This window comes from Lichenostomus cassidix, chromosome 23 (genome assembly GCF_008360975.1).
Source record: "Lichenostomus cassidix isolate B80296 chromosome 23, HeHo_3.0, whole genome shotgun sequence".
In the NCBI taxonomy this organism is placed as follows: domain Eukaryota; kingdom Metazoa; phylum Chordata; class Aves; order Passeriformes; family Meliphagidae; genus Lichenostomus; species Lichenostomus cassidix.
In genome coordinates this window covers 1655404-1683105 of record NC_139503.1, presented here as the reverse complement: position 1 = coordinate 1683105, position 27702 = coordinate 1655404, and the positions used below count along the sequence as shown (strand labels likewise).

Here is a 27702-nt window from a genome sequence, read left to right as displayed (position 1 = left end):
GCACACACACAGATGATTGCTGAGTTATTCTTTCCTACAGAACAATTGTGGAAGTGTCCATTTTCATTGTTTAGGCACAATGACAAGAGGAAGCAGCAGAATTGCCCAGGTTTTCATTCCTGGAGTGTGCAACCCTCCCTTTTTTTAAACAGTAGTCAAAGCAACGGAAAGACAAAAGACATTCCTGTAAATCCTCGGTCAAAGAGGGCAGGAAATACCTTTCCTTAGACCAAATTCTCCTGCTGGGTGAGAGTCAAGTGCAGAGCTTTCAGGTCCAAAGATTCCTTTTGGGATGAGTCCTCACTCAGGGGAAAACAGGGTTTGTTTGTGAATACTTTGGAGCTATTGAATTTTACAGGAAGGCTCCTTATCTGGTGATCTTGGATCATAATGAGTATTTTGTGAGAATGTCTCAGTGACTAATTCCCTGCTCCACGTGCCCTCTGCTCCCTGACAGTGCTCCTCTTCCTTTGCTCTGTTTTTCCCAACCCCAAAAAAAGATTTTTCATGTGTTTATTTCTCTCTGAAGGGCAAAGGTGGGGGTTGAGACTTTGTTTAATGCCTCGAGTGTGTTCTGCAGTTTGAGGCTGGAATTTGGGATTCCTGGGGTCTGCTGTGAGTGACCAGCAGCAGTTTTGGGGGTGATTGGGGTTTCCATTGGGCCAAACCAGTGAAGGACTGGTTGGGACCTAAATTGGTTGAGAACAGAAATCAAACCATGGTGTCTCAGCGAGTGTTTTTGCCTTCCCTGTTAAATCCCAGCATCTTTGGGGTACAGCTGAGCTCCTTTAATTGAGGATGTCATTTTTGCTGGCAGGTTGGAGGTGACTCCTGCTGATTCCTCCTCCGGAAGAGCTGCTCAAAGGGCACCAGCAGCAGATGAGCCTCAGCTCAGGCCTCTAGAGCTGCAAGCAGAGATCCAGGAAGCCCCAGCGACATGGCAGACAGTTCCCCTCATTCCCCTGGGCTCTGCCTGTGCCAGGAGTTTAAACAAGACACAATCCCCAGGCCCAAGAGGTTGTCAGATTCCGCCGTGCAGATCCAAGCCCTGCAGTCAGCCAAGAAAGCTTGTGTGCTGATCCACGGCTGCAGCACTCCAGATCCAGCAGGGAATCCTCTCTTCCCTTCCCCAGGTTCTGCCTGCTCCCTTTTCCTCGATGACAGTGGCCAGGATGACCTTGCTGCCAGTTTTTCTGGGTCGAGGTACAACGACGTGGCCATTTCCCTGGACATCAGCAGGTGTTTCGACGACAGCGAGCTGGATGACTCCCTGCTGGAGCTGTCAGGCAGCGACAAAGGGAATTCTCCCTTTGATTACACCGAGGAAGAGATCCAGGAAATCTTGGCAGATGATTCCATGGATGCTGAGCAGCAGCAGCACCTCGCTGGTGGAAGCCATGTGAGCCAAAATGCCAGCGGGGAGCGCGAGAAGGCTGAGAGCAGCAGCTGCACCGGGGGGATGTCAGTCAGTGAGGCTGCTTCAGAGGTCACAGAGGAACCAAAGGAGCCCCAAGAGCACTCCTCAGTCAGTTCTGGGTGTGAGCCTGGTTTTTTGGGTGGAATTGCTGCTCTGGATGGGGCCCAGCTGCAGCAGGAGCTGGACCTTGACCTGCAGGAGCTCCTCAGCCTGAGCCCGTTTGCCGCCACCTTTGCCAATGAGGACAATTACCTGGGAGAGGTGGAAAGAGAAACTTTGGAAGCAATGATAGATGATTGCTTGGGATATTCTACAGCTGCTGGGAGCTGCATTCCCAAAGAATCCTCAGAAGGGGTGATGCCTAAAGGCCAGGAAAGCCTGGCTCAGGATTGCCTGGAAAAATCTGTGGCCTCGTCTGACCTTCCCTGTGGCCAGGGCACAGGGGATAAGAGTGCAGCATCTGTGTTGCCACCAAGCAGAGAACTTCCCAAAGCAACCACGAGCTGTTCCTCGAGGAAATCAGACTCTCCAGAGGATGCTGAAGGCAAATCCACAGGAGCTGAGCAGCCAGCAGGCAACACTGAAGTAAACTCACATCTTAATTCTTGTAATTTAAATGTTTTTAATCCCATCCCTTTGGGTTTGTGCTTGTGGTCACGTCCCAGTGCACACAAGCATTGTGTTTATACAGAGGAGGTTCTTCAAGTGGAGGAAAAGATTATTTTTATGTAACTGTAGAAGCAAAACTTCCATGGAAATGTTTTATTACATATTAATCCCCCCTTTTCCTTCCCTTTCCAGTTAAGTGATGCAGCTGTAGGCCAGACTGGGCAGGAAGAGACAACCAGTGGGAAGAAAACTGGCAAAGTTATTCCTGGGCCACAGGAGGAGCAAGAAAGGTAATTTCTTAGGAAATCTGCACTTGGAAAAACATCCCAGCTGCTTCCTCCACCGGTTTGTTAGTCTCGTGTTGCTGGGTTTATCTTTATTTTTAAATTAAGATGCATTGGAATAGCGAGGAAACAACTAACAGATACCGGCAGAGGAGGAAGAATATCGGGAAATGGGAAAGGAGGTGGTCCAGGCAGTTTTGGGCCGCGCTCTGCAGGCAGGAGAGGGGATGTTTGTGCTGTTCAAACTCCCGGAGCGATTCCCTGCAGGTGGCAGCAGCAGAGCGGGTCGGGATGTCGCTCCTGCTCCTCCAGCTCCCGGAGGTATCACATCGGGGTTTTTTCCCCACGTTCTGGGCGTTGCTGTTCTCAGCGTGGCCTTGAGTGGTGTGAAAAAGCTGCTCTGGAGAGCTCCCCGCGGGTTCCTGGCGTGGTCAGTGACCTGCTGGGTGGCTCAGCTGCTTTGCTCTCGGTGTGTTTGATCTTTGCAGCTTTATTCAAATAAATACTCTTATTTTTTCAATCCCAGAACGGTGCTACAAGAATGTCATGTCTGTTATAGTTGTGCAGGGCTCTTTGCCCTCTCTGTCAGCTGTAACCCGATTTGACAAATAAACTAAAAATAACAATTACCACTATTTATTATTTTCAAGGCTACAACCACGGAGCTGCATTTTAGAAGTGCAAGCTGAGCAAAAGAAACGTTTCTGCACAGGCTGTACCAATCCATATGAGGAGAAGTGTGGCTATTACCTCAGGTAACCCCCAGGTGGGATGGGAGGGAAAAATTGATATCCTGGCAGGAGGCCTGGCTGGTTGGACTTGTGTTCTTTGTTTGAAGTGTGTTTGTTTTCAGAGGGGAATTAACAGTGCCTGTGACACTTGCTCTGTGCACTGCCTTGCACAAAATTCCTGCACAGGAATCAGTCTGGCTCCAGGGCTGGCTCTGGGGAGTTTCAGAGATATCTGGGAAATATTGTAAAGTGGGTTTGGTGTGGAAAATCAGGGATGCTCCCAAAGCAGGTCTGTGTTCCCTGGGAAAAGCTGAGCTCTGCTTTATATTGGGAGGGAACTCAGTCTTGTCACTTCTCAATTATCCCAGAATCATCCCAATTGGAAAAAACCTCCAAGAGCATGGAATTCCCACCTTATCACCAGCCCAGAGCACTGAGTGCCTCATCCAGTCCTTCCCTGGACACCTCCAGGACTCCACCACCTCCCTGACACCTCTGAACTCAGACTGGGGGAATCTTCACTCTAGTGCTGCGATTTGGACTCAGGCTGGGGGAATCTTCAGCTCAAGTGCTGAAATTTGGACTCAAACTGGGGGAATCTTAACTCAAATGCTGAGATTTGGACTCAGGCTGGGGGAATCTTCAGCTCAAGTGCTGAAATTTGGACTCAGACTGGGAGAATCTTCAGCTCAAGTGCTGAGATTTGGATTTATTTTTGACACCTTCCCTGTGTTGCCTCAATGGTGTCATCCAAGAGCCACCGACGGCGGGGGTGTGCAAAGGAAGGTGTTGCAAAGAGCAGGTTTGGATTTCAGCTCATGGGTGGCAGCTGATGGGTAGGACTGGGATGTTCTGTGAGGCAAAATATTCTGGTAGCTTCCAGCCACGGCTCCCCGTGGTTATTTTGAGTGTTCATGGGTGCAATAATTGCCATTTCTTGCGAGGCAGAAGAAGCTGACAGTTCTGTGTGTGGAGCCTGCACTTAGGCAGGCAGCAGGAACAGCTGCATAGCCACAGGGCTGCTTCCAGAGGATGAATCCAGCATAAGTAATGCAGAGGGGACGAGGCAAGGAAAGCTAAAATGGCCTGTTTTCTCTTTGCTTTCAAATTAAAAATGCAAGACGTATGTTGTGAGTCACAGAAAATCAAGCAGGAGCTCTAAACGAGCGAGGCTGACGAGTGAAATAGAGCTCCCTTCTGCTGGGGAAGAACATTGTCTGGGATGCACACAATTTGATTTTCTTATTAGTGCAAACCTTTCTTATTTCCAAATAGCTGTAGGCTTGGAATTCAGCCCGACAGACAGCGTGGGCTCTCCCAGTTGTCACCGATGAGAAGCTCCTCGGTGGGCTGGCAGTGCCCTGTGTGTTTTTCCCCTGCACCTGGATCTGCAGCAGTGCCTTGTGTGTGTCATTTGCATAGGAAATGCTGAGTGATCCCAAGAAATTCATGAAGGAAAATTAGCAGGTTTACAGCCAGCGAGGGAATTCCTTCTGGGAAGCAGTAACTAATATATTGCTGCTACAAATCTTCGGCTCTGTTTTGAGTTGCAAATCTCCTGGCATTTGTCTCAGGGTAATGTTTGCTTTGCTATCCCATCTTTTACGTAATCTGTCTGCTCTTCCTTGGATCCTTGCTCTTGCTGCTGTGCTGTCTGAGGGAATTCCAAGCTGTCTGCAGCAGAGATTTTTGTCTTTTCTTCATCTGCACAAGTGTCTTGCACTTGCAGGTTCTTTAGAAATGCAACTTTCATATCTATAAACACAACTTTTTAATATATATCTATAAATATATCTATCTGTATATATAGATATCATATGTATTTTTATGTTGGGTGATTGAGTGCTAAAAGTCACACTGACTAGTTGAAAAAAACAATCCTTTTATATTCAGAATCAACTTTTCACACTGAGCCATCTCCAGTATGTTTGGAGACAACCCCGTGGCTCTACTTATGCTCCCTCTCATTCTAGTTTCTAAATGCTATTAAATCCTAATATATTCATTTATTTGCAGCTTCCCCTAAGAATTTAAATGCTGCTGAGGCTGTGCTGGAGCAGCTGTAAAAATGAGATGTGATTTGGACATCTGCTTGGCAATGGGGGGGCTGATAATTGACCACACAAGATTTCTACCAGCTGACCATTTGTCAGCCTTTGCACTTTGTTCTTGCCCTTTATCCAGCAGGAAATAGAATTATTTCCTTCCTGATGAGATCCTCCTTGGTAATTCTGAGGCTGTATCAGCTACACAAATAAAGAGGCTCTGAAACTGTGTTGTTTGGAGGAGAATCACAGAATGGTTTGGGTTGGAAAGGAACTTAAAGATTGTCCTGTTCCACCCCCTGCCATGGGCAGGGAACTTTTCCCTGCTCCAAACCCCATCCAGGCACCTCTGGGAAGCTGACCTGGCTCCTGTCTGACCTCCAGCCACCTTTTTCCCTACCAGGACTCCACCAGGAGCTCTCCTTGAGGTTTGGTGTGCTTGCTCGAGGTTTTTGACACTTTTAAAAATTTTATCAGCCTTCTCACAACCTGGCAGAAACCCGATAAATAATTTCCTTGGATCTCCCTCGAATCAAAGGGAGAGGAGGAGGAAATACCTTATAAAGAGGCACAAACCATCTGGTCCTACTGTAATAACAAAGATCAATATCTTAAAAAAAGCAGAGACTGTGTTTAAGGTGATGGAAAGGGAGAGCAGTGTCAGGGAACATATGGAGAAACAAATCTGTGAAATACAAATGAACTCTTTGCTAGCAGACTCTGCCTTGAAAGACTCTGGTCTCTTGATTGATGCTGAGCTGGCTGAGGGGAAAAAAAAAAACTTAATCTTGAAGCAGTTTTTTACCTGCCCAAATTAATTTGGCTTGGATGGAGAGCAGGAGAGGAAGGTGCAGGGCTGGAGCTGTGCTGACATAGAGGAGGAATTACATTTTGTGACTGAGCTCAGGAGGGAGATTTCAGTTCAAAGCAAATGAAATCCACCTCCAAACCCTACATTTCAAGAGATGTGGGATGGGGTAGGAATTGATAAAGCACATTTCTAAGTTTGTGGGGAGAAGTTGCCTGGTTCAGAGCGTGATACTCCTGGTCTGGGGGGCTTCTCTAGTGGCAAAGCCAAAATAACCAGAGCTCCTGGTTTCTAAATGACTGAAACCTACCTGAAATCCTCATCCCAAATCTGTAGTTTGGTCTGAACTCTTGTGGAAGGAATGAGGAGAAATAACTCCAAAGTTTTAAGTATTATTCCCTGGCAGCTCAGTTTATCCAGCCCCTTCTCCTCAGGCCAAAAGGGCTCTGAGCTCTGGGGTAGATGGTGAGGCACTGACAGAAGTTTCTCCAAATATTTGGTGGGATTAGCCTGCCCCTGGGACTTTCCCTCTTGGAGAGAAGCTGAAACCTTTTCCTGGAATGAGTCAGGCTGAAAGTTTGTGCAGCTACAGGGGTGAAAGGTGCACCCCTGGCAGCAGGAAATGTTCCCTCTGCTCTTATGACCCACTTCACCTGTGACTCAGAATGCCAAGGGAGGGAACTGAGATGCAGGAAGGCTAAAAATCTGTAAAAAAAAGTTGTGATTTCTTCCACACTTGTTCCAGACAATGGGAACTGTTGTGTACAGTGAGACTTTGCCTCGGAGAACCTCCCTTCTCCCCAGACAATCCATGGATTTCTCCACAACACTTCTAAAAATCCCTTCCAGAAGCATCCATTTTTTGGCAAGAAGTTGGGCAACTAAGAGCTGATCCTGCAGCTCAGGAAGGAGACCTGGGATTGCTCAGGAGACGCCGTGTTCCCTGGGAAGGAGCTGTGATTCACATCCATCACATGACTGCAGTGGCAGGACGGAAAAACCTTGGGAGTTTGGACTGGGCAAGGACACACTGTGTGCTGTGCTGAGAGCCCCTGGGGGAGATGGACTTCAGCAAGGGCAGTATTCCAGGGAATTTGCCTTTCCCTGAGCTCTGGTGCTTGTTCTGAGTGGGATACAGACCAAGCTGATTTGGCTTGAGGCCTTCCTGGTCACTGCCTGTTCTTGCTGAGCAGCTGCTGTGAAAACAAAACTCCAAAAACTCCGAAAACTCCCTGTGCTGGGCAGATGTTGCTGCTCCAAACCAGCTGTTTGGACAGTGGTTTTGCAGGAGTGACCCCCATGGCTCCTTCAGTTTGTATTTCACTTTGAAAACCAGATGGTTTTGCTTTTTAGAAATGCGATTCCCCGAGTTGTGTTCACCCCCTGTGTAAATAAGATAAAAATAAGGCAGCAAAGTTGTCTTTTTCAAAACACAGAAGGGGCAAAGCAGCCTCTAATGTGCCAAAGCTTTGTAGCACTCTGAGGCCTGCAGATAACCAAAGCCATTGAAGTAGTTTGGGTTTTAATCTTGCTTTTCTGAGGCTCCTTAAAGTTTGTGGGGTTTTGTCTTGCCGCTTCAGAACGTGCAAATGAGAGGATTTAACGTGGGTGCAGCGCTTTGTGAGGAAAATTTCCTTTTTGTTTGAAGTTTGCCTCTAGTTGAACCTTTGTGGTGGGCCAGGGGAGAAGGAGCTTTGCAGGGAAGGTAATGAAGCACCAGGCAGAATTCCTGAAAGGAGCTTTGATGTCCTCCTCTCTTCTCAAGGTGCCTTCTTAGGATGTGGTTTCAATTTCAAAACCTCCCCCCAAGAAAATCAGCTACCAGCTGCTGCAAGCCCCAAGGAAATGGAGATTTCTTTTCAGAAATGCTGCTGCTCTAGCCTCTCATCTGAATGTTCCTCTCGTGTTTGTTTTAACTTTTGGACTGATTTTTGGGCAGAAATGACCCAAATTCCAACAAGAAACTTACCCACACACAGGGGGTGAGCAAGAACTTGGCCAAAGAGGATTTCCAGAGAGTTCCTGACCACTTCCAGCATAACCCCATTGGATTTTTGAGTTCTTGTTCTGCATTTAGAGGTGTTCATTGGCCTGGTTTTGTGTGGTTTTAAGTTTCATTTGTAACTTCTGCTGTAAAAGCCTTTCATGAGGTTTGCACTCGAGTTTATAAATATTTTGTGCTTTTCAGATGTCATTTTCTCCTTTCCTGTGCCACTGAGCAACTCCAAATTAGTTGGAGTTGGATAGGTTGATCTTCCCAATGTTCTTCCCAGGGGTGCCAGCAGAGCCTTGTGACTCCTTTAGGTATTTATAGGTGGAATTTTGGAGAGCAAATGAAGTTTATTCAGGGAGGAAATCATCTTATATTTTTATCATGGTAATTTGACTATTTTTGGAGATGCTTTTGGCTCATGTGATCCTGAAGAAATAAAAGTTAGGCTCAGTACTGATGGTTTTTAGCGTTATGGTTCATAAATTTCATTCTTTTGCCCTTCCGTGGCCCCCAGAGCAGGACAGGAAGAAGTGCCTTTGGAAAACAGGCAAAGTTTCTCCCTGTCCTGAATGTGCAGTGACTGAGACAGGGAAAATCGAGGTAATTTATCCAAAGGATAAGCAGTGAAGCTTGGAGCAGAGCCTGGCATTGCCTGGCTGCACTGACTCCCAGATAACACAGAATCCAGGGAGAAAGGAATCCATGGACAGCAGTTCTAGGGTTGGGGAATGGTCAGTGTTAAGGTTTTGTGATCTCCTCCAGTGATCTCAGGTTCTTGATGTCCCCAGAGCCTCTCAGGTGATGTTGACCTCTGTAAATTTTGTTCCCAGAGGGAGAAGGAGAAATCCCTTGGGAGCATTGATTGGGAAGTGTGAGAGTTGTCAGCACGTGGTGGTTCTTGGCTTTCAAACCAGTGAATCCCACAAATTAAGTTCTTTGAAAAAGGAATAATTGACCTGAGGTCTGAGGGCAGTTTCACCTCATGTCCAGGTCAGGGAATCCCAGACTGGAGGGACATAAAACTCATCCAGTGCCACCCCTGTCAGGGCAGGGACACCTTCCACTGTCCCAGGTTGCTGCAAGCCTTATCCAGCCTGGCCTTGGACACTTCCAGGGATGGAAATTCTTTCCAGCAGGAGCACCTGAGCATGCCAGGAGGTGTTGATGGTTTCTGTGTCCCAGAACAGCTCCCCTGGGATGGAGCAGCTCAGGCAGAATTGGGTTTGTGTCCTGTGAGAGTGTAAAATTCCTATGAATGAGCCCTGCCATGGAGCAGCTCTGCTCTTTGAGAAGGATTTAGGCTTCTGGGCAGCCTAAATTTCCTTCTTTGACATCTGCAGAATGGTGGAGAGGGGAGGGAGGGATTGTGGATTAAGCCTTCATGGAAGGACAAAATGTGTTTTGCTGTGTGTTTGCTGCTGCAGAGTAGCCAAAAGCCCTGATGATGATTTTTGCTGTAATAGAACTCAGTGACATCAATAAAAACTGGGAAAAAACTGCTTTGTGCAAGCCCTGCGTGAGCTCTGATGAAATGCCTCACAATTAAAAATTTAATAGCATTCATCAATGTATTGCAGCCAGCCAACAGCAGCTGGAAAACAATGAGACTGGAATTAAACTACTCTGTGGGGTTTTTTTCTGCCTTCCTCTCAAAACCTAACCAGCTCTTCCCTACTTTTGTGCTGTGGGGAGGAAGAAATTACGTTCTGAAACAGGAAATAGTGAAAGCTGATAATATTCCCCCTTTGGTCTGAGAGGATATTTAGGTGCAGAATAGGTTTGGATGGTATAAATAGCTTTTATTTAGCAGTTGGCGGCACAAAAAAAAGTGATTTTTTTACTGAGTTTCAAAGGACAACGATGCAGCAAAGTGTCAAATGGCATCGTGTGGCTCTGTCATTATTGTCACTCAATGGCTCTGCATCCACTGTGTCCAGATTCCATGGGAAAAAAAGGGCTTTTCTGGCTGCCAGCTTTGCTGCCTCCATCTGGGAATCTGAAATTCAAGCTGTGCCTTCCCTGGCTCTGTCACTAATAATGAAGAGTCTTCATTTGGAACTTACTTAACCAAAATTGAGGCTGCCTGCCGGAGCTGAAGGAGAATCCAACTCCTTTTTCTCCTCGAGACGTGTGGGGCTGCAGCACCACCAAGGAGGAACATCATAATTTTCATCCCCGAGGTCACCAGCCAATCCAACAGCCACCAGATTTGTGGAGGAAACAGAAGATATTTCAGCATAACAAGCGTGTTGATCAGGCAGCTCCTTAACAAATGCCGGCAAGCTGATTGAATTTGGTCAGCTCGGCGGCTGCCGCTTCCAGACGAGGCTGTAATAGCTCATTACACGTCGTTAGGAAGCTTTTTTTCCTGCAAATCTGGGGAAATTACATTTGGTGGAACATATGGTGTCATCTTCAGCTCTCTCCTCGGGAAGCTCGGGCCTCGCCGAGGTGCTGTATTTCGCTCTGGAAAAAATGGATGTGCAGCTGTGCCATTCGGAGCTCCATAACCTTTTGGTGTCTTTGGCAAACCCTGGCACCAACCAGCCTGTTCCTCTCCATTTGCATCTCCTCCACAAAGCCATTACCAGCTGAGATTGTGCTAACACTTTCTGCCGTGTAGGTGTTTCCTCCTCGCCTCCTATTGGAAGTGTCAGGGAATCAAATGCCTCGTGTTCCCTTTTTTTCCCGGGGAGGATTCAGAGCCCGGAGCCTGTGCCGGTGCCTGGTGGCCCGGGGGAGTGGGTGACAAGTGGCTGGGGCTGTGTTGTGAGTTGGAAGGACGCGCTGTGCAGGATTGTTTGCTCCACACTTCCTCCCGCGGCTCCTGCTTTCCTAAACTCGTGGGGGAGGAATCTATTGGCTAAATTGTACTTGTAGGCATAATATTACAGTGCTTGAAAGGAGGGAGGCGAGCGGTGCTTAACTCGAAACACGCCCCGAGTGTGTTGGCAAAGCCTTCTGTTTGCAGCTCCTTGCTCCTATTGTGCCCCGAGTTTCTGCTCAGTTGGTTCTTGGAAATCATGGGATTCATCCCGAGCCAGCTGGGAGGGTTCTTCCCCTTGACTTTTTGGGGATCAGCAGGGAATCAGCCCTTGCAGGGCTCGCTGGGATCCCTGGCACACCAACCCACTCCTGCTTGCTGCTTTTTAGTATTTATTGAAACCTCCCTTTTCCAGCTCCTGCTTCCAACAATGAGTCAAAATCAGCAGGCAGGGCAGAAACACGTGGGGGGACGTGGGTGGTCTTTAGGGTATGTTCTGCTGTGGCCCAGCATGACTCCCCTCCGTGTGCTTTGGGTTTATTTTTGCTTGATCTCTGCTTTTATTGACTGTAAAACACCTCAGGAGTATCTTTTGGCAGCTGCTGATGGGAGTGAGCTCCCTCTTCTGAAAATGGGTTTAGGATTGAGCTCAGGGCCAGAGCCTTAATGGTGTCTTGACTCTCACGGGTTACAGTGGAATTTAATACCCAAACAGCAGTCAAAGCTTTGATGTTTATGACTCTTAGAACAGCAGAATTTTAAGTAACTTTCTTCTCCTATAACCTTTTCCTAAAGTGTGGACTTGCTCCATCACTTCAATTCAGAGTGGCTGAAACATTTCCTTGAAGGGAATCACTTGAACTGGGTGGTTTGGGGTTCCTCTCTGAGCTGAGTTCTGCCAGCCTGCATTTGTTTCTCTTCATTTACAGCATTATTTCCTAACTCTCCATGCCTGCAGTTATGGGGCATCAAAATAACCCTGGTTTGAATGCTGAACTCTGTCCCACACTGACACTTTAATTCTGTTTTACCAAATGAGTGAGGAAAGAAATAGCTTAAACCTGTCCCTAGGGAACAACTGTGGGGAAAAAAAAATAAAAGGGGATATGGTCTGAATTCCCAGGGACAACTGTCTTTAAAAACAGACACACAACCCCTCGACCTGCCAAATTACCAGGCTGAATTTCCTCTGGAGCAGCTCTCCCAGGGCTGCTTGCTCGGCTGTCTGCTCCAGGATTAGGAGAGAGCATCTCCCTTATCGTTTTGCACATGCTGTACCATCTGTCCTAAATCTCCCTTTGTAGGGCTGTGGATTCCAAATGCTATTTCTTTCCTTGGGAGATAACAGACGTGGCTGAAGAATTTTGCTAGGTAGGGCTGGGGTGCTATTTATGGTGCAAAATTTTGGGGTTTTTTTTTGTCCTGCAGCCACAGCCAACTCTGAACTTCCCTGGGTTTCTCCACTCAGACACTGAGAAAATATTTTGCATTGTTTAGGTTTTAGGTCTGGGAAATACAGAGTCCCCCAGTTCTAGGGTGTGCTGCTCAAAGCAGGTGAATATGAAATTATTAAATCCAGGCATTACAAGGACACAAGAGATGCCTTTAATCTTTTATTGTACATTATAAAATGTTTATTGCTCTGTCTGTATCAGAGGTGGTGACCTCTCCTTCTTGGTGATGGAAGAGTATGTTCAGGCAAAGGATCCACTGGAGAGACCTTTGGGGTTGGCCTGGCTGCAACCAGCACATCTGCAGGTGAAATTCCCAGTGCCTTTCTCCCAAGGCAGCTCTTGGCATTTTGATGGAACCAATCGGATCCTGCCTCATCCCCTAGTGCATATGGAGTGGTCTCGTGGAGGAATTAAATAAATACAGATACCCCATGGCACACTACAAAGAGTAAATCTTTTTCATGTGATGGTCCTGCATCTCCCAGCTTTCCAGAGCACCAGCAATCCCCAGGGATCCTGCCAGCTTACAAACATCCAGCACTTCCTAAGAGAGAGGAGAACCCAGCCCTTTTCCCAGCCATCCTCATCCCTTTTTGGGAAGGGCTGTCTCCAGCAGGCTCCTGCCATTCCAGAACAGCGCAGGCAGGATGTGTAAGGAGAACCAGCCCTTCCCACACAGAAACTTTGCTAAAAGAAGCATTTTTAAGAACTTAAGCCCTCAGAAAAAGGCCCCTCGGGCCAGAGCCTTCCACAATAAACAGCTCTTGCCCCTGGAGACCTTGCATAGCAACCGGTATCATCAGGTATTTTGTCTTTTTTTTTTTTTTTTTGCTGACTGGCTACATTTTTATGGACCTTTTATCCCACTCGTGGTGGACTCAGGCCCAGCTGAAAACACCACGAAGAAAATGGTTGAAATTATCCTGGAAGCTAAATAACAGCTTCTGGTGTCCCCTCATGTTGGTCTGTGCCTCAGTGTTCCCCGAATTTTCTGAGGTGAAGAGCACCAGTGTGAGATAGGAGAGACAGCAACAGTGGAGAATGTGCTGCAGCCTGGCTGGAGAGAGCAGCCAGGGAAGTTCTCCTGGTGGGAATGGAAACTGGGGGATGCCTTTTTTTTCTTTTTTTTGTTTGAAAAACCCACCTGCAAGACGTGCTACACGACACACATCGATGAACAAAGCAAGGCCAGAGCGCACAGCAGCCAAAAATTTTGGCTTCTCGGTGGTGTTTGCGATGAGCTCCTCTCTGCTCCTGCTCAGAGAGGGATGTGCCTGATGCCTGGGAATCCTGTCGGGATGGAGTGACAGTGAGACCAGAGAAAGACACAACAAAACCTTGTGCATTCCCAAAAACTGGAAAACTGTCCCAGAAGACGGAGTGTGAGGGTGGAAAGGAGAGGCTTTGCTCCAGCCCAGGTGGTTCACGAGTCACGGATCACTCCAGCATTGATGCTTTTCCATCTTCTTGGTTTGACTATCAGGGTTTGGGGTTTTTTTTTTTTTGGCAGGATTTCCCTTCCTGGCCAGGTGTTTTGCAGAACACGGATGAGGAGGTGGATGCCAGCGAGTGACAAGCACGAGGACTTGTTTTCCAAATTGCTCCGACAATATTTCACCTCCCCAGTCATCACGGCTCAGAGGCAGAGAGTGAGAGTGAGGGATGGAGTCCATCTCTCAGGTGTCATTCTGTCATGCTTCGATGATGTTCACTGAGGGCTTGTTTTTGGGAAACTGTGAGAGAAAACAAAGGGAAAAAAGGATGTACAGAAGGGAAAAACCACAGCAGAGCTCAGTGCAGTCTGCAGGTTGTGTTTTGTGAAAATTCTCGTTCCCACCCCGTCATGATGATAAAAAAGGGTCAGAGTTGAGGTGTTAGGTTTGTGTGGTTCATCACTGTTTCTGAACAAACATGAATTAGTAAACTGTTTAAAATACTAAATAAATACAGCAGCGATGTGAATAGAAACAGGAGGAAGTTAAATTAATTGAAATAAGTTGGTAGAAATGAAAGGCTTCACCTATTTACATTTTAGCATTGTGTGTGTCACCCTCCTCGCTCCTGCTGATTAACTCTCCAGTTAATTACAACAACAGTGTCCTCATTGCCACGTGCCAGCGAGGGCTGCTGTGGGAGGACCCAAGGAACTAATTTTTCCTCTCCAGAGATGCTCAGATAATCCAGAAATGCACCTTGAAATCCGATTCCTCACGGCATCCAGGAGGTGGGAGTGAAGCCGCTCAGCAGAGCCGTGGGTGTGAGGGTGTTCCCTTCCCTCATCCCAACTGCGGGGAGCATTTCAACAGAGCCTTTTTCGGGGTGATTTCCCAGCATTTTGGTCACATTCCCTGCCCACAGCTCTCACCTTGCTCCTCAGGAGGCCCCCGCCCTGGTGCTCAGGGGTGCTGTTCTCCGAGGCGCTCTTGGCTTTCTCCTTGCTGTTGTTGGGCTCGTTGTCTTTGATGATATCGTACTGCCTGCAGAACAGGGCGATCACCCCTGGCGGGAGGAAGCACCAGCCATCACATGGGGGGTTTTTTAAGGGTACAGACAGATTTTAGGATGGTGTGGTGAAGACACTTTGTTGCTAAAATCTAGAGTTCTTAAGCTGTTAGTTTGTTATGAGTTTCCATACTTGTGAGGCACAACAAATGTGCTTAACTAACCACCACAGACCACGACAGGAAAAAGCATCAGGTATAACCAACTGTGAGCCCCATGGTGTGAGCACTTATTGGTTCTAATAATTGTTTTACAATTATGTAACTTGTTTTCCCCCCTAGTTTAGCTGAATCGTTCCCAGAATGCTTTTCTAGTTAGCCAAAGTAACAGAAGTGAGCAAGGATTTTACAGGGCACTCGCTTTGCAAGGCCTTTCTGCTCCTCAACCATCACACACTGAGCTCAGCAGAGATCACACATCCCTTCTGGCCAGCCTCGGCAGCATTCCCAGTTCCTCCCATCCCACAGCCTTCTCCTAATTCCATGCTAAACTAGTTAGACAGGACAGCAGAAGATTAATTATATTGCAGCCTCCCTGTTATGAAGTGTTTCAAGCCCTGCGTTTGGACCAACACCAAACCCGCGGTTCAGCGAGGTCTTTGCTTTGCTCCTGGGATTTCTGCCCGGTGCAAATGTGTCCTCTGATTGATCCCCATCCTCGGAGGGGAAGACAAGGAGCTGGAGCTGGCAGAGGAGAGGTTCTTTACCTGCCTCTGTGCCAGCAGCAGGGGCACCACCTGCAAATGTGCACCAGCACAGTGGAAATTTCCTCCCACACACTCAGGCACGTGGAGAGGGAAGCAGGGGCAGCCGTGGCACGTCAGAGGACTGCAAATGTCTGTCTGAGAGGCTTTTATGTGATGTTTCGACCAAATAACATCTTTGCCTGCAGATTCCAGACACGTAGGTGAAGTAGAGCCAGGCAGATGCTGCTTTTCCCTCCCGGAAAAATCTTCCTTAATAGCAAAATATATTTAAATCTTGCAGCATCACATCACAAACTGCTCTCTAAAATGAGTGTGGCAGTTGCCCTCAGGCTTTACTGATAAACACAGTGGCCCAAATTCTTGCTTTGGGAATGTGGACAAGTGGCTGATTCCAGGAGAGGAGGTGTTAACATCTGCCACAGCCACACCTCGTGTGATTTCCGTGGGTAAAACTGGGGCATAAAGGAACAAAATGCCATGAAAAAATCCAGAAACACTAGAGCTGGGGCTTGGCTCAGTGCAGAGCCCTGGGCACAGACTGGTTCCAGTTTGGATTTGCCCAAAGATTGTCATACAGGACAGGTTAAAAGCTGGAAGGTTTTTGTGTATTGGGACTTTCTAAAGAACCCATTTGATGCAGAGAGATTCTCCCCACACCCCTTTTCCTTTTTAAATGTAAGTCATCTGTCTGGAAGGGAAATTGTGGGATTAGCAAATTCTTTGTTCCCAGCTGATCCGAGTCTCAGATTATTCTACAGAGGGAGATGAATCAGTTGTTCAGTCACCCCATGTAATTATTCATGATTATTTTCCCTGGCAGGGCATTGAAATTGGGATGTGCACAACTAAAACATGGCATAAATGCTGAAAAAAATCACAGCCTAGAGGTTCTGGAAATCTTCTAATTTCTTTTAGCTTTTCATGTGGTTATTTGCTTTAGGAATAATTGCTGTCCAGTCTCTGGGAATGCAAATAAGGGCAAAAAAAATATTATACATGGATCTTTCTAGGTTTTTCCATGATTCCACAGGCAAACCAGGCGAGCCATCCCTAAGGGATATCCCATGGGTATTACAGATATTTTACAGAGAGGTTGGACTGACCTGCCCACATAAACAACACCACAACAATGATGAGAATTTCCCCTGCTCGCAGCTGTTGGTTTTTCTTCGCCATCTCCTTCATTGTCACCTCATCTGCACAAGGGGAAAGAGACACCGTGAGACCCCAAACCCAGCTCAGACCCTGGTGTCCCCAACCCCAATCAGGGTGGCAGGGCAGAGTCCTGAGACTCCTCAGGGCACTTGGATTAGGTTTTGGGAAGGAATTCCTCCCTGTGAGGGTGCTGAGGGACTGGGATGGAATTCCTAGAGAGGCTGTGGTTGCTCCATCCCTGGAAGTGTCCAAGGCTAGGCTGGACAGGGCTTGGAGCAACCTGGGACAGTTTAAGGTGTCCCTGCCCATGGCAGGGGTGGCACTGGATGATCTCTATCCCTTCCAACCCAAACCAGTTTGGGATTCCATGATTCCTGCTGTGATTCTGTGACATCCTGAGGGGATGGGGTGAGGAGGGAGCAGTGGGACATTGCTCAACAGGCAACAGCCACGGGCTGAGCCCACATGTTATCTGTCCCCGTGGCTGCTCTCTCTGCTGTCCCTGTTCCTGTTAGTGCCATCTGCACCTGTCACAAAGCCTTGCATGCTCCAGCAGTTCCAGCTCAGGAGCGTGGAGAGCCTGGCAGGATATTTTTCAGCAGAGCCCTGGGATTCAGGAACGAGCAGAGCCTTTTTGCAGGGCGTAATTCGCCTCCTTGCCTTCAAAGCATTAAGAAGATTACAGTTCAGGCCCCCAGGAAAGGAGCAGTGCTCCTCTTAGTGCTTCCAGATAAACAGCAATTCGGGATTTACAGCCTCCAAATCAGTTTAATGAAAAGAGTCAAGGACTCACATCCTCAGAACCATGGCCAAAAGCCCTGGAACAGGCTGGGTCCTCAGCAGGCAGGGAGGGACCTGGGTGTCCCCCAGCCCTGCACTGCCAGGCCCTTTTTGGAGCAAAATTCTTGCTGACAGAAAACCCTCCACAGCCTGGTTTGGCTTGAGAGGAACAAGGGAAGGAGTTGCCAGTGAGAAAGTGGCTGATTTTCTCTGTGGAGATATTGAAAACCCAACTGGATGTGATCCTGGACAACCTGCTCTGGTTGAGTGAGCAGGGCTTTGGACTGGGTGATCTCAAGAGGTCCCTTCCACCCTCAGCTCTCTGTCTTTTGGCAGAAATACTGAAAAAGTAAGATATTTCCCCTGGCATTCTCTGCTTGCAAGGAGCAACTCACAGAGCTGGAAACCTCCTCCACCTCACTTTGCTTCTAAATCTCATCCGAAATGGGAGAAAGGAGCAGCCACCTCCAGCAGCATCTCCCTGGCACCTCATGCCCCCTCCAGCTTCGTCTGCTGGGTCCCCTCAGCATCTCCTGCTTGTCCCCAAGAGGCTGTGAGAGGACACTCAGCCCTTGGTGTGTGTTCATCCCACAGGATTTCTCCCAGCTATCCTCACCACACAGGATCCTGGTTCCTGTGTCCCAGGGGCCACCTAGGAACTCACCCACACTTGCCTTTATTTTTAGAGGCTAGTTTCTCAGCTTCCCTGGGGGTCTTGAAGAGAACTGGCTCACTGGCAGGGCTCTGGCCTTGGATGCTGATGGACTGGACATGGACAATGTACTCAGTGTCCTCCTCTAGGTCCCAGAGGGCACAGGAGCGGGTGGTGGTGTTCACCTCCTGGATGAAGCGCAGCATCCGCACGTCCTTCTTCTGGAAGCCGAGAGAGGAGAGCACAGAGTGGTGGAGAGGCCTCCCACGAGCACTGCTGTCACTTAAGGCCACTGATTCCTGCCCTGCCCACCACGTGGATGTGGAGAACCATCGGGATCCTTCCCTCTCTGCAGCTGCCAACACTTTGCAAAGCGCCGCTGCAAAGAGGCAAATCGTCTCCCGGACCACGAGGGACAGGACTAGAAGGAATGGGCTTAAACTGCAGCCAGGGGATTTGGGAACGATGGGGACCTGGTGGGGAGATGGACATGGCTGAGATTGGGTGATTCTAGGCACGGTACCTGTTGGGAAATTGCAAATCCAATGACAACTTCGTCTTCCAGGACATCCCAGGTCACCACGGCTGAGTTGGCTTTCAGGTGTTTGACTGTGACATTGACTGGAGCCGAGGGGCTGTCTGCAAGGAGGGAGAGCAGAGCCTTTACAGGGGCAGGAGACACAGGGAGGGTGAGGAAAGGAGTGCAGAAGGACCTTCCTCAGGGTCCTTGCTGGATGTGGGACCTGGAAACTGCAGGTCTCCATTCCCAGGAGGTTCTAGGATATGTCAGCGGAGAATATGAGTTTAAATTGATAGAGGGGAAATTGAGGTTAAATATTGGGAAGAAATCCTTCCCTGGGAGAAGCTGTGGCTGCCCCTGGATCCCTGGAAGTGTCCAAGGCCAGGTTGGAGCAGCCTGGGATAGCACAAGCTGTCCCTGCCTATGACAGGGGTGGCACTGGCTGATCTTTCTGTCCTTTCCAACCCAAACCAATCCCCAATCCCATGTGTGAAACACCCGACCATTAGGAAGAGTTTCTGAACACCACAGCCGAGCCCTGAGCAGCTCATTCATCTCCTCCTCCCCAGCCACGTTTTTCCCTGTTGTTCCCTATTTCGGTCTGACAGTGACAGCTGGGAGGAAATTCCAGCTCTGCCTTGGAAGTGTGCTCTTGGAATGCTTTGATGAGCACTCTGGAGGTTTGAAAAGCAGAGCAGAGTAACCGAGAGCATTTCTTTTGCTTTTCCCTGCGAGCCTGGTGGAAAATGTTTTTTATACAACGTTTTGTGGCTGATGTCAGAGCACATCCACTTGGAGCTGCCAGGATACACTGCCACAGCTCCGATGGATGTTGTAATATGCAAAGGGCAGGCCAGGAAAGCAGCAGCCTGAGGCTCTGGGTTCATTCCCAATTCCAAAGCCCAGCTGGATTTCCAGCAGGATGGCCCCAGCCTTGCCAAGGGGAGCTGGGCTCCTGCACATCATCCCCCAGGAGCCTCTTCCCGAGGGAGCTGCTCGGTCCAAAGCCCATCCTGGCATCTCAAGAGAAAGTTTTACCTCCTGGGCTTGGCACAGCCTTCCCAGCTGGACTCTCTTCCTGCTCCTCTGGTCAAATTTAATTCAGAGTCTCCAGCTTGTGCCCTGAACCCAAAGCAATGAATGGTTTGAATAGCCCCTGGAGGTCAGCAGGGTGAGGGAGAGTCTTTTTATTCTGACTTTTATAAGAAATTAATACTTTTATCTCCTTATAACGATCCCTTTGGGGCTGGGACTGAGGTCACCAGTACAAGGGGAGTCCACATGTGCCCATCTCCAGTGACACTTGTTGGATTTATGGTCATTCCCAGCCGCCTGGATGGGGCTGAAAATATTCAAGCTGGAGTGTCAGTGTCTGACATCACTCCTGGTGAATGTTCCCCTGGGGAACAGAGGAATAACAGGAGCACAAAATTCCCCAGCTGAAGGTCACTTGGCACAGTGATCCCTTATTCCTTTCACAGCCAGCAGGGAGACCCTTAGGAATAGGATGTCTGGACGAGCCAGACTGATCCTAGTGAGTCCCTCAGTGAGAAAAAAAGTCACTGAATGGCTGAATTCACACAAATTTGGGATTTTAGGAGGAGCAGCAAGCAATTGTGGCCTCTGTGATTCCACAGAGGGATGTCATTCCTCTCTGGATTAGATGATGAAGTGGGTGTTGACCCAGAGTATTCTCACCTCCCAGGGCCTGACCCTTGTGGAATGAGGCAGAATTCCCCAGCCTTCCTCTTGGAGAATGGGAACACTCCTCATCCTCACCGTCCCTGCAGCAAACCTCATGGAATGAGGCAGAATTCCCCAGCTATGCTTTAGGGGAATGGAAATACTCCTCATCCTCACTCTCCCTGCAGCAAACCTCATGGAATGAGGCAGAATTCCCCAGCCATCCTTTAGGGGAATGAGAACACTCCTCATCTTCACCCTCCCTGCAGCAAACCTTATGGAATGAGGCAGAATTCCCCAGCTATGCTTTAGGGGAATGGAAATCCTTATCATCCTCACCGTCCCTGCAGCAATACTCATGGAATGAGGCAGAATTCCCCAGCTATCCTTTAGAGGAATGGAAACCCTCATCATCCTCACTCCCTGCAGCAGCAGGGCCAAGGACAAGCCGAGGAGGGAAATGGATCATCCTCCCCATCCTGGGAAAAAAGTCCAAAAAAGTCCCTTCCAAACCTGGCTGTGGCACGAGGGAGGGACGTGGGTCTGCAGCTCCTCACCTTCCCCCGTGATTGAAGCAACAAAAGTCGAGTCTAATTTTAGGAAGGGGCGGTCAGCAGACAGGAATGTGCACAGGGAAGGTCTGTGAGTCATGCCTGATGAATTTGCTGGAACATACGGAGGACATGACGGAGTTGAGGGATGGGAGACAAAACAGTCTCCAGCTGCAGCCAAGCACTTCGCCCTCCTCGGCTGCACCGTTAAATCCCGGCGTGGTTGTCTTCCCTGGGTATTTTTAGGAGCGAAAATTTTTTTTTTTAGGAGCTACCACTGACTTACCCAGCTTCAGTTGGAGGAGGCCTTTGAAAAGAGATGAATTAACCCCACAGGAACAGAGAGCAGAGAGCATGGAAAAAGCTGGGGAAGAGGAACAGCGCTCGCAGTGCCCTGGTCCTCTTTGAGATTTGTGACCTTGAGGGGAGGCACAGCGTAGAAAGTGTCCGAGTTTCCTGATGGCAGAAGATGTGGGGGAGTTGGGAAGACCTTGAAGAGCTGGAGAAGAGCAAAAAAACTCTTCTGGGAAGTGGTGGGAGAGGGTGGTGGGCTGTGAGGCAGGAGGGGAACACTCAGCTAAGCTGAAACACCCAGAGCTTGAAGCCTCCAAAGCTGGAATCTGGATGGAGGTGAGGGAGAAATCACCTGGAGTGGGTGGTGAGGAACATTCTAGAGCCCCTCTGTGTAGGAATACCCGAGAGAGAGGGATGGGAACAGCTCTAAAATCCAGGAATCCAGAATAGCAGATTCCTTCCCTTGCACTGCCACAGATCAGGAGCAGCTACACCCAAATCAGTGGTGTCAAACCAGCGTAAAAACACTAAAAAGAGAATTAAACCGCATTTGACAGAAATACAAACCCGGGAAAATGAGTTTGCTGCTCCCTGAGCTGCGTGAATAATTTGGAACCAAATTTTCATCCATGAAGTTGCTTTTCTCCCCATTCCCAGGAGATGAAGAGATGAGATCACGACTTCCTAAGATCTAAAACACTGTTCCAAGACATTCCACACGACTTTTGGCTCCCTGGCCCTGTTGCAGCTCTTTGTTAGTGCCAGCCTGGCTGAGATCAGGTGGAAAAGGTGTCATTCCTGTCATTTCCCAGCTGGCTGTAGGGGGTCTGGAGGTGCCAAATCCAAGTGTACTCTTCCTTCTAGAGTCATGTGCAACTCCTGGAAACTTTACTTCTGTGCCTGTGGCAGCCAGGAAAGCTGCTGGTGTTCTGGGAATGGGCACAGAGGGTGGGAATGCTGCAGGGATAGCAGGGAATGTGGTGTGGATCAAATCTTTCTCATGCCTGGATCCAGAGTCTTTGAGGGCAGCACATTCCCAGTCTGCTCCATGAGGGAATGGTGCAAGATTCCTGGTTTAGCACTTTAATTTCATCCCAGTGTGGGATGCCAGAGCAAATCCCACCCTGCAGAGGATCTGCTTGGCCGAATTTGGGTGGAAAAATACTCCTCACATCCACAGAAATCACCCCACCCCTCCCCATTAGGGCAAACCCTGATGACTGAAGCTGAAATCAGGACTTTTAAACAGGAGTAGCAACTTAAAAACAGAAGATTTCTAAAATCCCATATGTTTCCTTCCCACAGACTCCGAAATCTTCCATGCCCCAGGCCCGTCTGCCCCAGCCCTCCCCGATTCCGCCGCGCCTGGGGCCCTTTTGGCCGGAGCAGGTCGGAGCCTCCGCTGTGCACCAAGAAATCCTGAGCCATGGAGATGATCCTTAATCCCTTCCCGATGCTGAGAACCCTTCCCAGCCTCCCATTAAATGTTTTCCTCGTTATTGGTGGACTTTGAGTTGGAGAGAGAGGAACCCCAAACACACTTTACAGCTCCTCGCTGACTTCGTTGTGGGCACAAGTGGCAGGAGGAAGAGGAGTTCTCCCAGTTCCCTGTGAGTTGACTTTGCCCTGGGAGCTGGAACATGGGTGGGATGGGTGGGGAGAAGAGCAGGGAGAAGGTTTTTCACCTGGGAATGAGTGGGATACTGAATATTGGGGTGAGAAAAGGAGTGTCCAAAACCTGGGGTGTCTTGTAGGGTCAGGGAGGTAGCTGGGCCACAAAGCACTGCTGAAGGAAATTAAGAACCTGTGGAAATACTGCCTTGGAGGGCTATTCACCCTTGGAAATATCACAGCTTTGGAGGAATATTCACCCTTGGAAATAGTACCACCCTTGGAGGTCACCTCAGGCCAGCCATGTCCAGCCTATAGGTCTGGAATTCCTGGGTTTATCTCCCCAGCCAAAGGGCTCAACCCCAAAACCTCCTGAATCTCCCTTTCCTGCAAACTCCACTCCCTTGAAGGTGCCTGGAGCTTCATCCTGCATGGCTGAGGCTGTGCTGTAGTCCCAGCATTTTCCAATTCACTTAACTCCTCTCCCAAGCAGCTCCTTCCCTGCTGGGAAAGGCTGAGCTGCCTCAGAGCCCCAGGGATATGGTCTGGTGAGCCGAGGCTCTGAGGCAGCTCATTCCATATTATCCACCTTCCCTTTCCTGCAGGAAGCTGTGAATTCCAGCCTTAATTCCCAGTAGCTCTTTACTCCATCCCTGAGGATGCAGGAGGTGGAAGTGCAGGGGGGAAGGAGCATCCCTAAAATCCGTGTGATGTTTTCCACCAGCCCCGCCGCCCTTCCCCCGAGCGTGGATTCACACAGAGCTGCTTTTGCTGCCTTTCTCCGCTCTCCCAGCATGGATCCCATCCGTGGATGTAATTGCTTGTGGGTTTTATGGGGTGTGTGGGAAGGGCTGGCACATTGCTCAGCGTTCCCGAGGGTTTTAATGAAGGGAACCCTGGGGAAACGTGTGGGATCAGAGCCCACCCCACTGCCGGCCCCATGGGGATCGGGGCTGGTTGTTAAGATCCAGCGATTTCAAAGAGCAGAGAGGCCAACTGGTGGTTCTTCAGCTGGGAAAGAGGCAATTATTTCCTGCTGACCGCCCACTTCCCTATAAAAATGGGATATTAATAGGCCACCAACCCCCTCCTGCCCACCCCTTGGCTCTGTGGCTGATTCCCCAGGGAGCAGCTGCCCAAACGTGCTGCTGGAAATGCTGCCAGGGAGCGCAGAGCCTTTTCAGGGAGCACAGAGGCTGTGGCCAGCCAGCCATGAGGAATTCCTCAGGGCAGAAAGAAGGGATATTTCCACCTTGGAGAGTCCCAAAGACAGGCAGGATTCTCTTGGGTCTCCCCAGTGCCACAATTTAGGTTTAAATGCTGCTAAGTCAGAGCAGAGTCGTTGCCATCGTGGTGTGTTTTATCCAGGACTCAAATATCCATCAAGAACTTGGTGCCATGGGATTTTCCGGTTCCTCTCAGGCATCACCTCTGTAGTATCAGAGAAATCAGAGGGGGTGAGCAAGCCTGAGAATTTCCTGGACAGCACTGATTGCTGGCGCCAGACCTCTCCTGGGATTTTGCTGCCTGCTCCCAACCCAGCTCTGCTCTCCTATCCCTCTTTTTACTGCACTCATAAAGATTTGCAGCTTCATTGCTCAATACATCTCTGCTTTTAACTGAATTACACTCGATCCAGGCTCTAACTCAGCCTCTGGGCACTTCATAAACCAGCAAGAGTTTGTTTAGCAATGAACATCCAAAGGGTGAGGATGTACCCAGGACCAGCACGTGGGTGGCACTCTGTGGAGGACCTTGCCTGGCAGTGCACGGCTAATGCCTGCAAGCAGATCTCTCTGGGAGGAATCTCCTTTTCCCACAAGCATATTCCCAGCAGGAGACGGTGTTTGGAAGAGGATGGCACAACCTTGGCTGCCTCTTGCAGCACCATCCCTGCTGAGAGCCTGACACCGGGGTTAGAAACTTCCACATCCCAATTAAATCCCTCCCACGCCGAATGCAAAAATCAATAAAGTGCTTATGCCACCCGCCAGGGATCTCCCTGGGATGGAGGGAAAGGGCTGGAATGGGTTGGTTTGGTATTCCCAAATAGCTGTGAGACCTTTTGAGTGTGCTGAGCTTGTTGCTCGCCCTGATCCATGGGTGATCCCAGCTTCCCAGGCTTGGACAAGCTCCCAGCCCCTGGAGTCAGATTGTCACCTTAGCTTTGCTCTCCCTCCTCACCAAGGCTGGGGGCTGCCTGGGGAGAGGGTGAGGATGCTTTTCAGTGGCTCAGGGGGTGAGAACACACTGTGGAGCTGAGTAATGACCAGAATCCAGCCAGGGAGGTTGGCACCTTTTTGGGCAGCTGAGGTGGGGGAGCTTTGAAGGGCTCCTCAAACTGGAGGCTGTCCAGGTGCTGAGAGCTGGCCCAGAGCTGTGCTGGCAGGGGAGCTTTTACCTGAGCAATGTGTCACCTCTGCTCTCCATCTCACAAAAATAAACCTGAACTGAGCTGCTCTAAGGGCTGGCACCTCGCAGCGAGGCTGTTTGCAAGTCACTGGGGCCGTGGCCTATTTTGGGGTCTTTCATCATCATCCTGCTGCTCTTCAAGCCCTCAGCAGTGCCCCCGAGCCCAGCCCAGCTCCTCTCTCTTCATTAGCTCAGCCTAACGAGGAGGGGGCTGCTGGCAGAGCAAGGCTGTGGTGAAATTAAATCCTGTTCCTGACTTCCAGCCATCCTGAGTGTTTCCTCAGGGACCCTCTGGAGCAGGCAGCGTGGGAAGGATGGGAGGGCATCCCCCACACAGGTGGGATTTGGGGGCTAAAGAGGGTTGGTGTGGAGATGATTTCTCAGCTGCCTTGTCCTCCTGCTCCTTCTTCTCCTCCTCACTCACCTTGGCATCACCTTGGCAAAAAATGGTCCTGCCTGGCCAAGATCCCTGTTCAGAGCAGGGCCTGTGCTCAGTGCCACTCACCAGTCCTTGCCCTGGCATTGCCAGGGGGGAATTTGCACCATTCCCCTCCTGGGAACCACAGCTTTAATCTTTCATGACAGGAATTATTTTAAACCCACTCACACAAGCTCTGGGTCCCAAGAGCACGGACCCTGGAGCCTCCATCCCTGCCTGGGAATGATTTCCTCCCCATGAGCTTTTCCAATGGCTCTTGGCTTGCGTGCCTTGGTGGCCTTGTGGCCACACATCATCAGGCAGGGCTGGGGACACAGAGCTGGTGGTGATGCTGCCACTACCTCTGTATGACCTTGGGAAAATCACTCCCTACCCTCATCCCTCTGCTCCTGCTCCAGAAAACAGGGACAGCACGAGTTCTCTGCCTCGCTGGGGTTCAGGGAGAGCTCGTCAGGACCCTTGGCACGGGTGGCACAGCACGAGGAGGCTCTGGGGGGTTGGTGGCACCACCCCAAAGTCCCACAGCTCACCGTGAGCTCCCAGAACGTGGTGTGGACATCTCACAGCCCAGGCAGGAGCAGGAGGTGGTTTTGGGCAGGGACACAACTCCGTGTTTACTCCCGGGTGCCAACCGAGGTGATTCAAGGATAAGGAAGAGCAGGGAAGTGGCCTAGTTTAGGGAAAACCGGGAGTGCTGTCACAATTGCAGACGCCTCCATTGTGCCGCGGTGTTTTCCCCGTCGCTCCCTCCCTTTGGGAATGTTTCATTAATCTCCCCGGATCTGTCACTTGTGAAACAGCAACTTCAGAGGCCAAGGCTGGGTGTCAGAGCTGAAGGCATCCAGGGGCTGCTGCAGCCCCGACGAGGCCGAATGTAACTCCAGCAACTTGCAGGGCTGGCTGGAGCAAAGGAATTTCCACTCCCTGGGGCTGTGCATCCCTAATAGTCACCCCCAGCCTCCTGGAATGCCAGATATCCCGGCGATCAGCAGTCTGCGAATCAAAGCAGCTGCTCCACCAGCATCTTGCAGCCAGCAAAGGAGACAGCTCTCGTCTGCCTGGGAGGGGAATGCTTTGGGTTTGGGAGCTCCACCAGCACTGCCCAGTTTGCACCCACACAGGCTGCTGGGACCAAGGCTCAGCCCGGCCAGTGCAGGCAGGAGTGGACTTGGGTGCATCCTGGTAGCCCCAAAATGAGGTCCCACTCATGGGGATGATTTGCTTCCCCAAAGATCCCCCACTCTTGGTGACCAGAGGGGCCTGGTTTTAGTGGCTGGGATGTGCTGTGCCCCTGGAGAGGTGGTTCTTTTGGGGCCACCATGGTTCCTCTGGGACCACGGTGCTTCCCCAGCGCTCACAGGGCTCCCAGCAGAGCCTGCCTGGGCCCTGGGCAGCCGGGAAGGGGCACTGCCAAAGCTGATCTGCCCCTGGCATCGGCAGAGCAGAGCTGGCTTTGCCCCCTCCGCTCCGGTTCAGCCCCGTGACACGAACCGCTGCTCAGGTGGCCAAAACCTCCCCCTGCCCCTGCCCAGCGCCGGGCTCGGGGCTCTCTCTCCCCGTTTCCCCCTCTCCCCGAGCCGCCCTCCCCGGGGATGCCCGGCTGCGAGCGCCCACGCCGGGACACGGCGGTGGCGAGCGCCCGGTGCCGCGGGGCTGCGTGTCCGGAACCGCCGCCTCTCCTGCACCCAATTCCCGGCAAAGTCCCGGCGCCCCCAAACTCCGTACCCCACTCGGGGCAGCCCTGCCCGCCCGCTCTGCTTCCCCCGGGGGTCTCTCCCCGCACCGAGCCCCCTCCCCACAGCCCCGGCAGCCTCTCCCGGGGCCCGGCCGCCCGTACCTGCCTCCACCGGGCGCAGACCGGCGTAGCTGAAGCAGAGCAGGAGCGCGGCGCCGGTGCAGCCGAGGAAGGGCTCCATCCCCCGCGGCCGCTCGGGGCCGGGCCGAGCCGCTCCGGGCCGGGCCGGGCCGGGCCGGGCCCCGCCGGCGGCGCGTCCTGCGGGCGCGGCGGAGCCGTTCAGCACCGCGGAGAGCGCCGGGGCCGGTGCTGCCGGTACCGCCGGTGTCGCCTGTGCCGCCCGGTGCCGCACGGTGCGGCGGGGCTCCGCTCCGCCCGACAGAGCCCGGCTCGCCTCGGCTCGGTTCGGTACGGTACGGTACGGCTGGGCTCGACCGGGAGGCGGCCCCGCCGAGCCCCGGCTCCGCCCGCTGCAGCGCCGGGCAGCCCCGCTCCGGTCCCTCCCCCGGCCCCGGGGGCGGCGGGACGGGGGCGGCTCGGGCCCCCCGCCCAGCACG

At 50.7% G+C, this 27702-nt stretch overlaps 2 protein-coding genes across 7 annotated transcripts in view; one reads left to right on the top strand and one right to left on the bottom strand.

The window, feature by feature from the left end:
- Window positions 1-22447, top strand: part of S100PBP (S100P binding protein) — a 23474-nt gene extending 1027 nt beyond the window's left edge. For 3 of the 6 annotated variants that reach the window (XM_085080913.1, XM_085080914.1, XM_085080915.1), the window contains exons 2-5: window positions 818-2002; window positions 2219-2316; window positions 2961-3065; window positions 13616-13820. In XM_085080913.1, the coding sequence (XP_084937039.1) occupies window positions 938-2002; window positions 2219-2316; window positions 2961-3065; window positions 13616-13820 (1473 nt within the window). In that variant the 5' untranslated portion in view covers window positions 818-937. Of the gene's footprint in view, window positions 1-817; window positions 2003-2218; window positions 2317-2960; window positions 3066-4316; window positions 6604-6639; window positions 7944-13615; window positions 13821-22253 lie in introns of those variants that run through there. The other 3 variants (XM_085080917.1, XM_085080918.1, XM_085080916.1) reach the window with 3 other exon arrangements.
- Window positions 12912-27702, bottom strand: FNDC5 (fibronectin type III domain containing 5). Its single transcript, XM_085080922.1, has 6 exons — window positions 27248-27702; window positions 18424-18539; window positions 17923-18121; window positions 16417-16509; window positions 14471-14604; window positions 12912-13838 (listed from the first exon to the last, which is right to left on the bottom strand). The coding sequence occupies exons 1-6, from the start codon at window positions 27324-27326 to the stop codon at window positions 13797-13799; spliced, it is 663 nt and encodes a 220-aa protein (XP_084937048.1). The 5' UTR covers window positions 27327-27702; the 3' UTR covers window positions 12912-13796.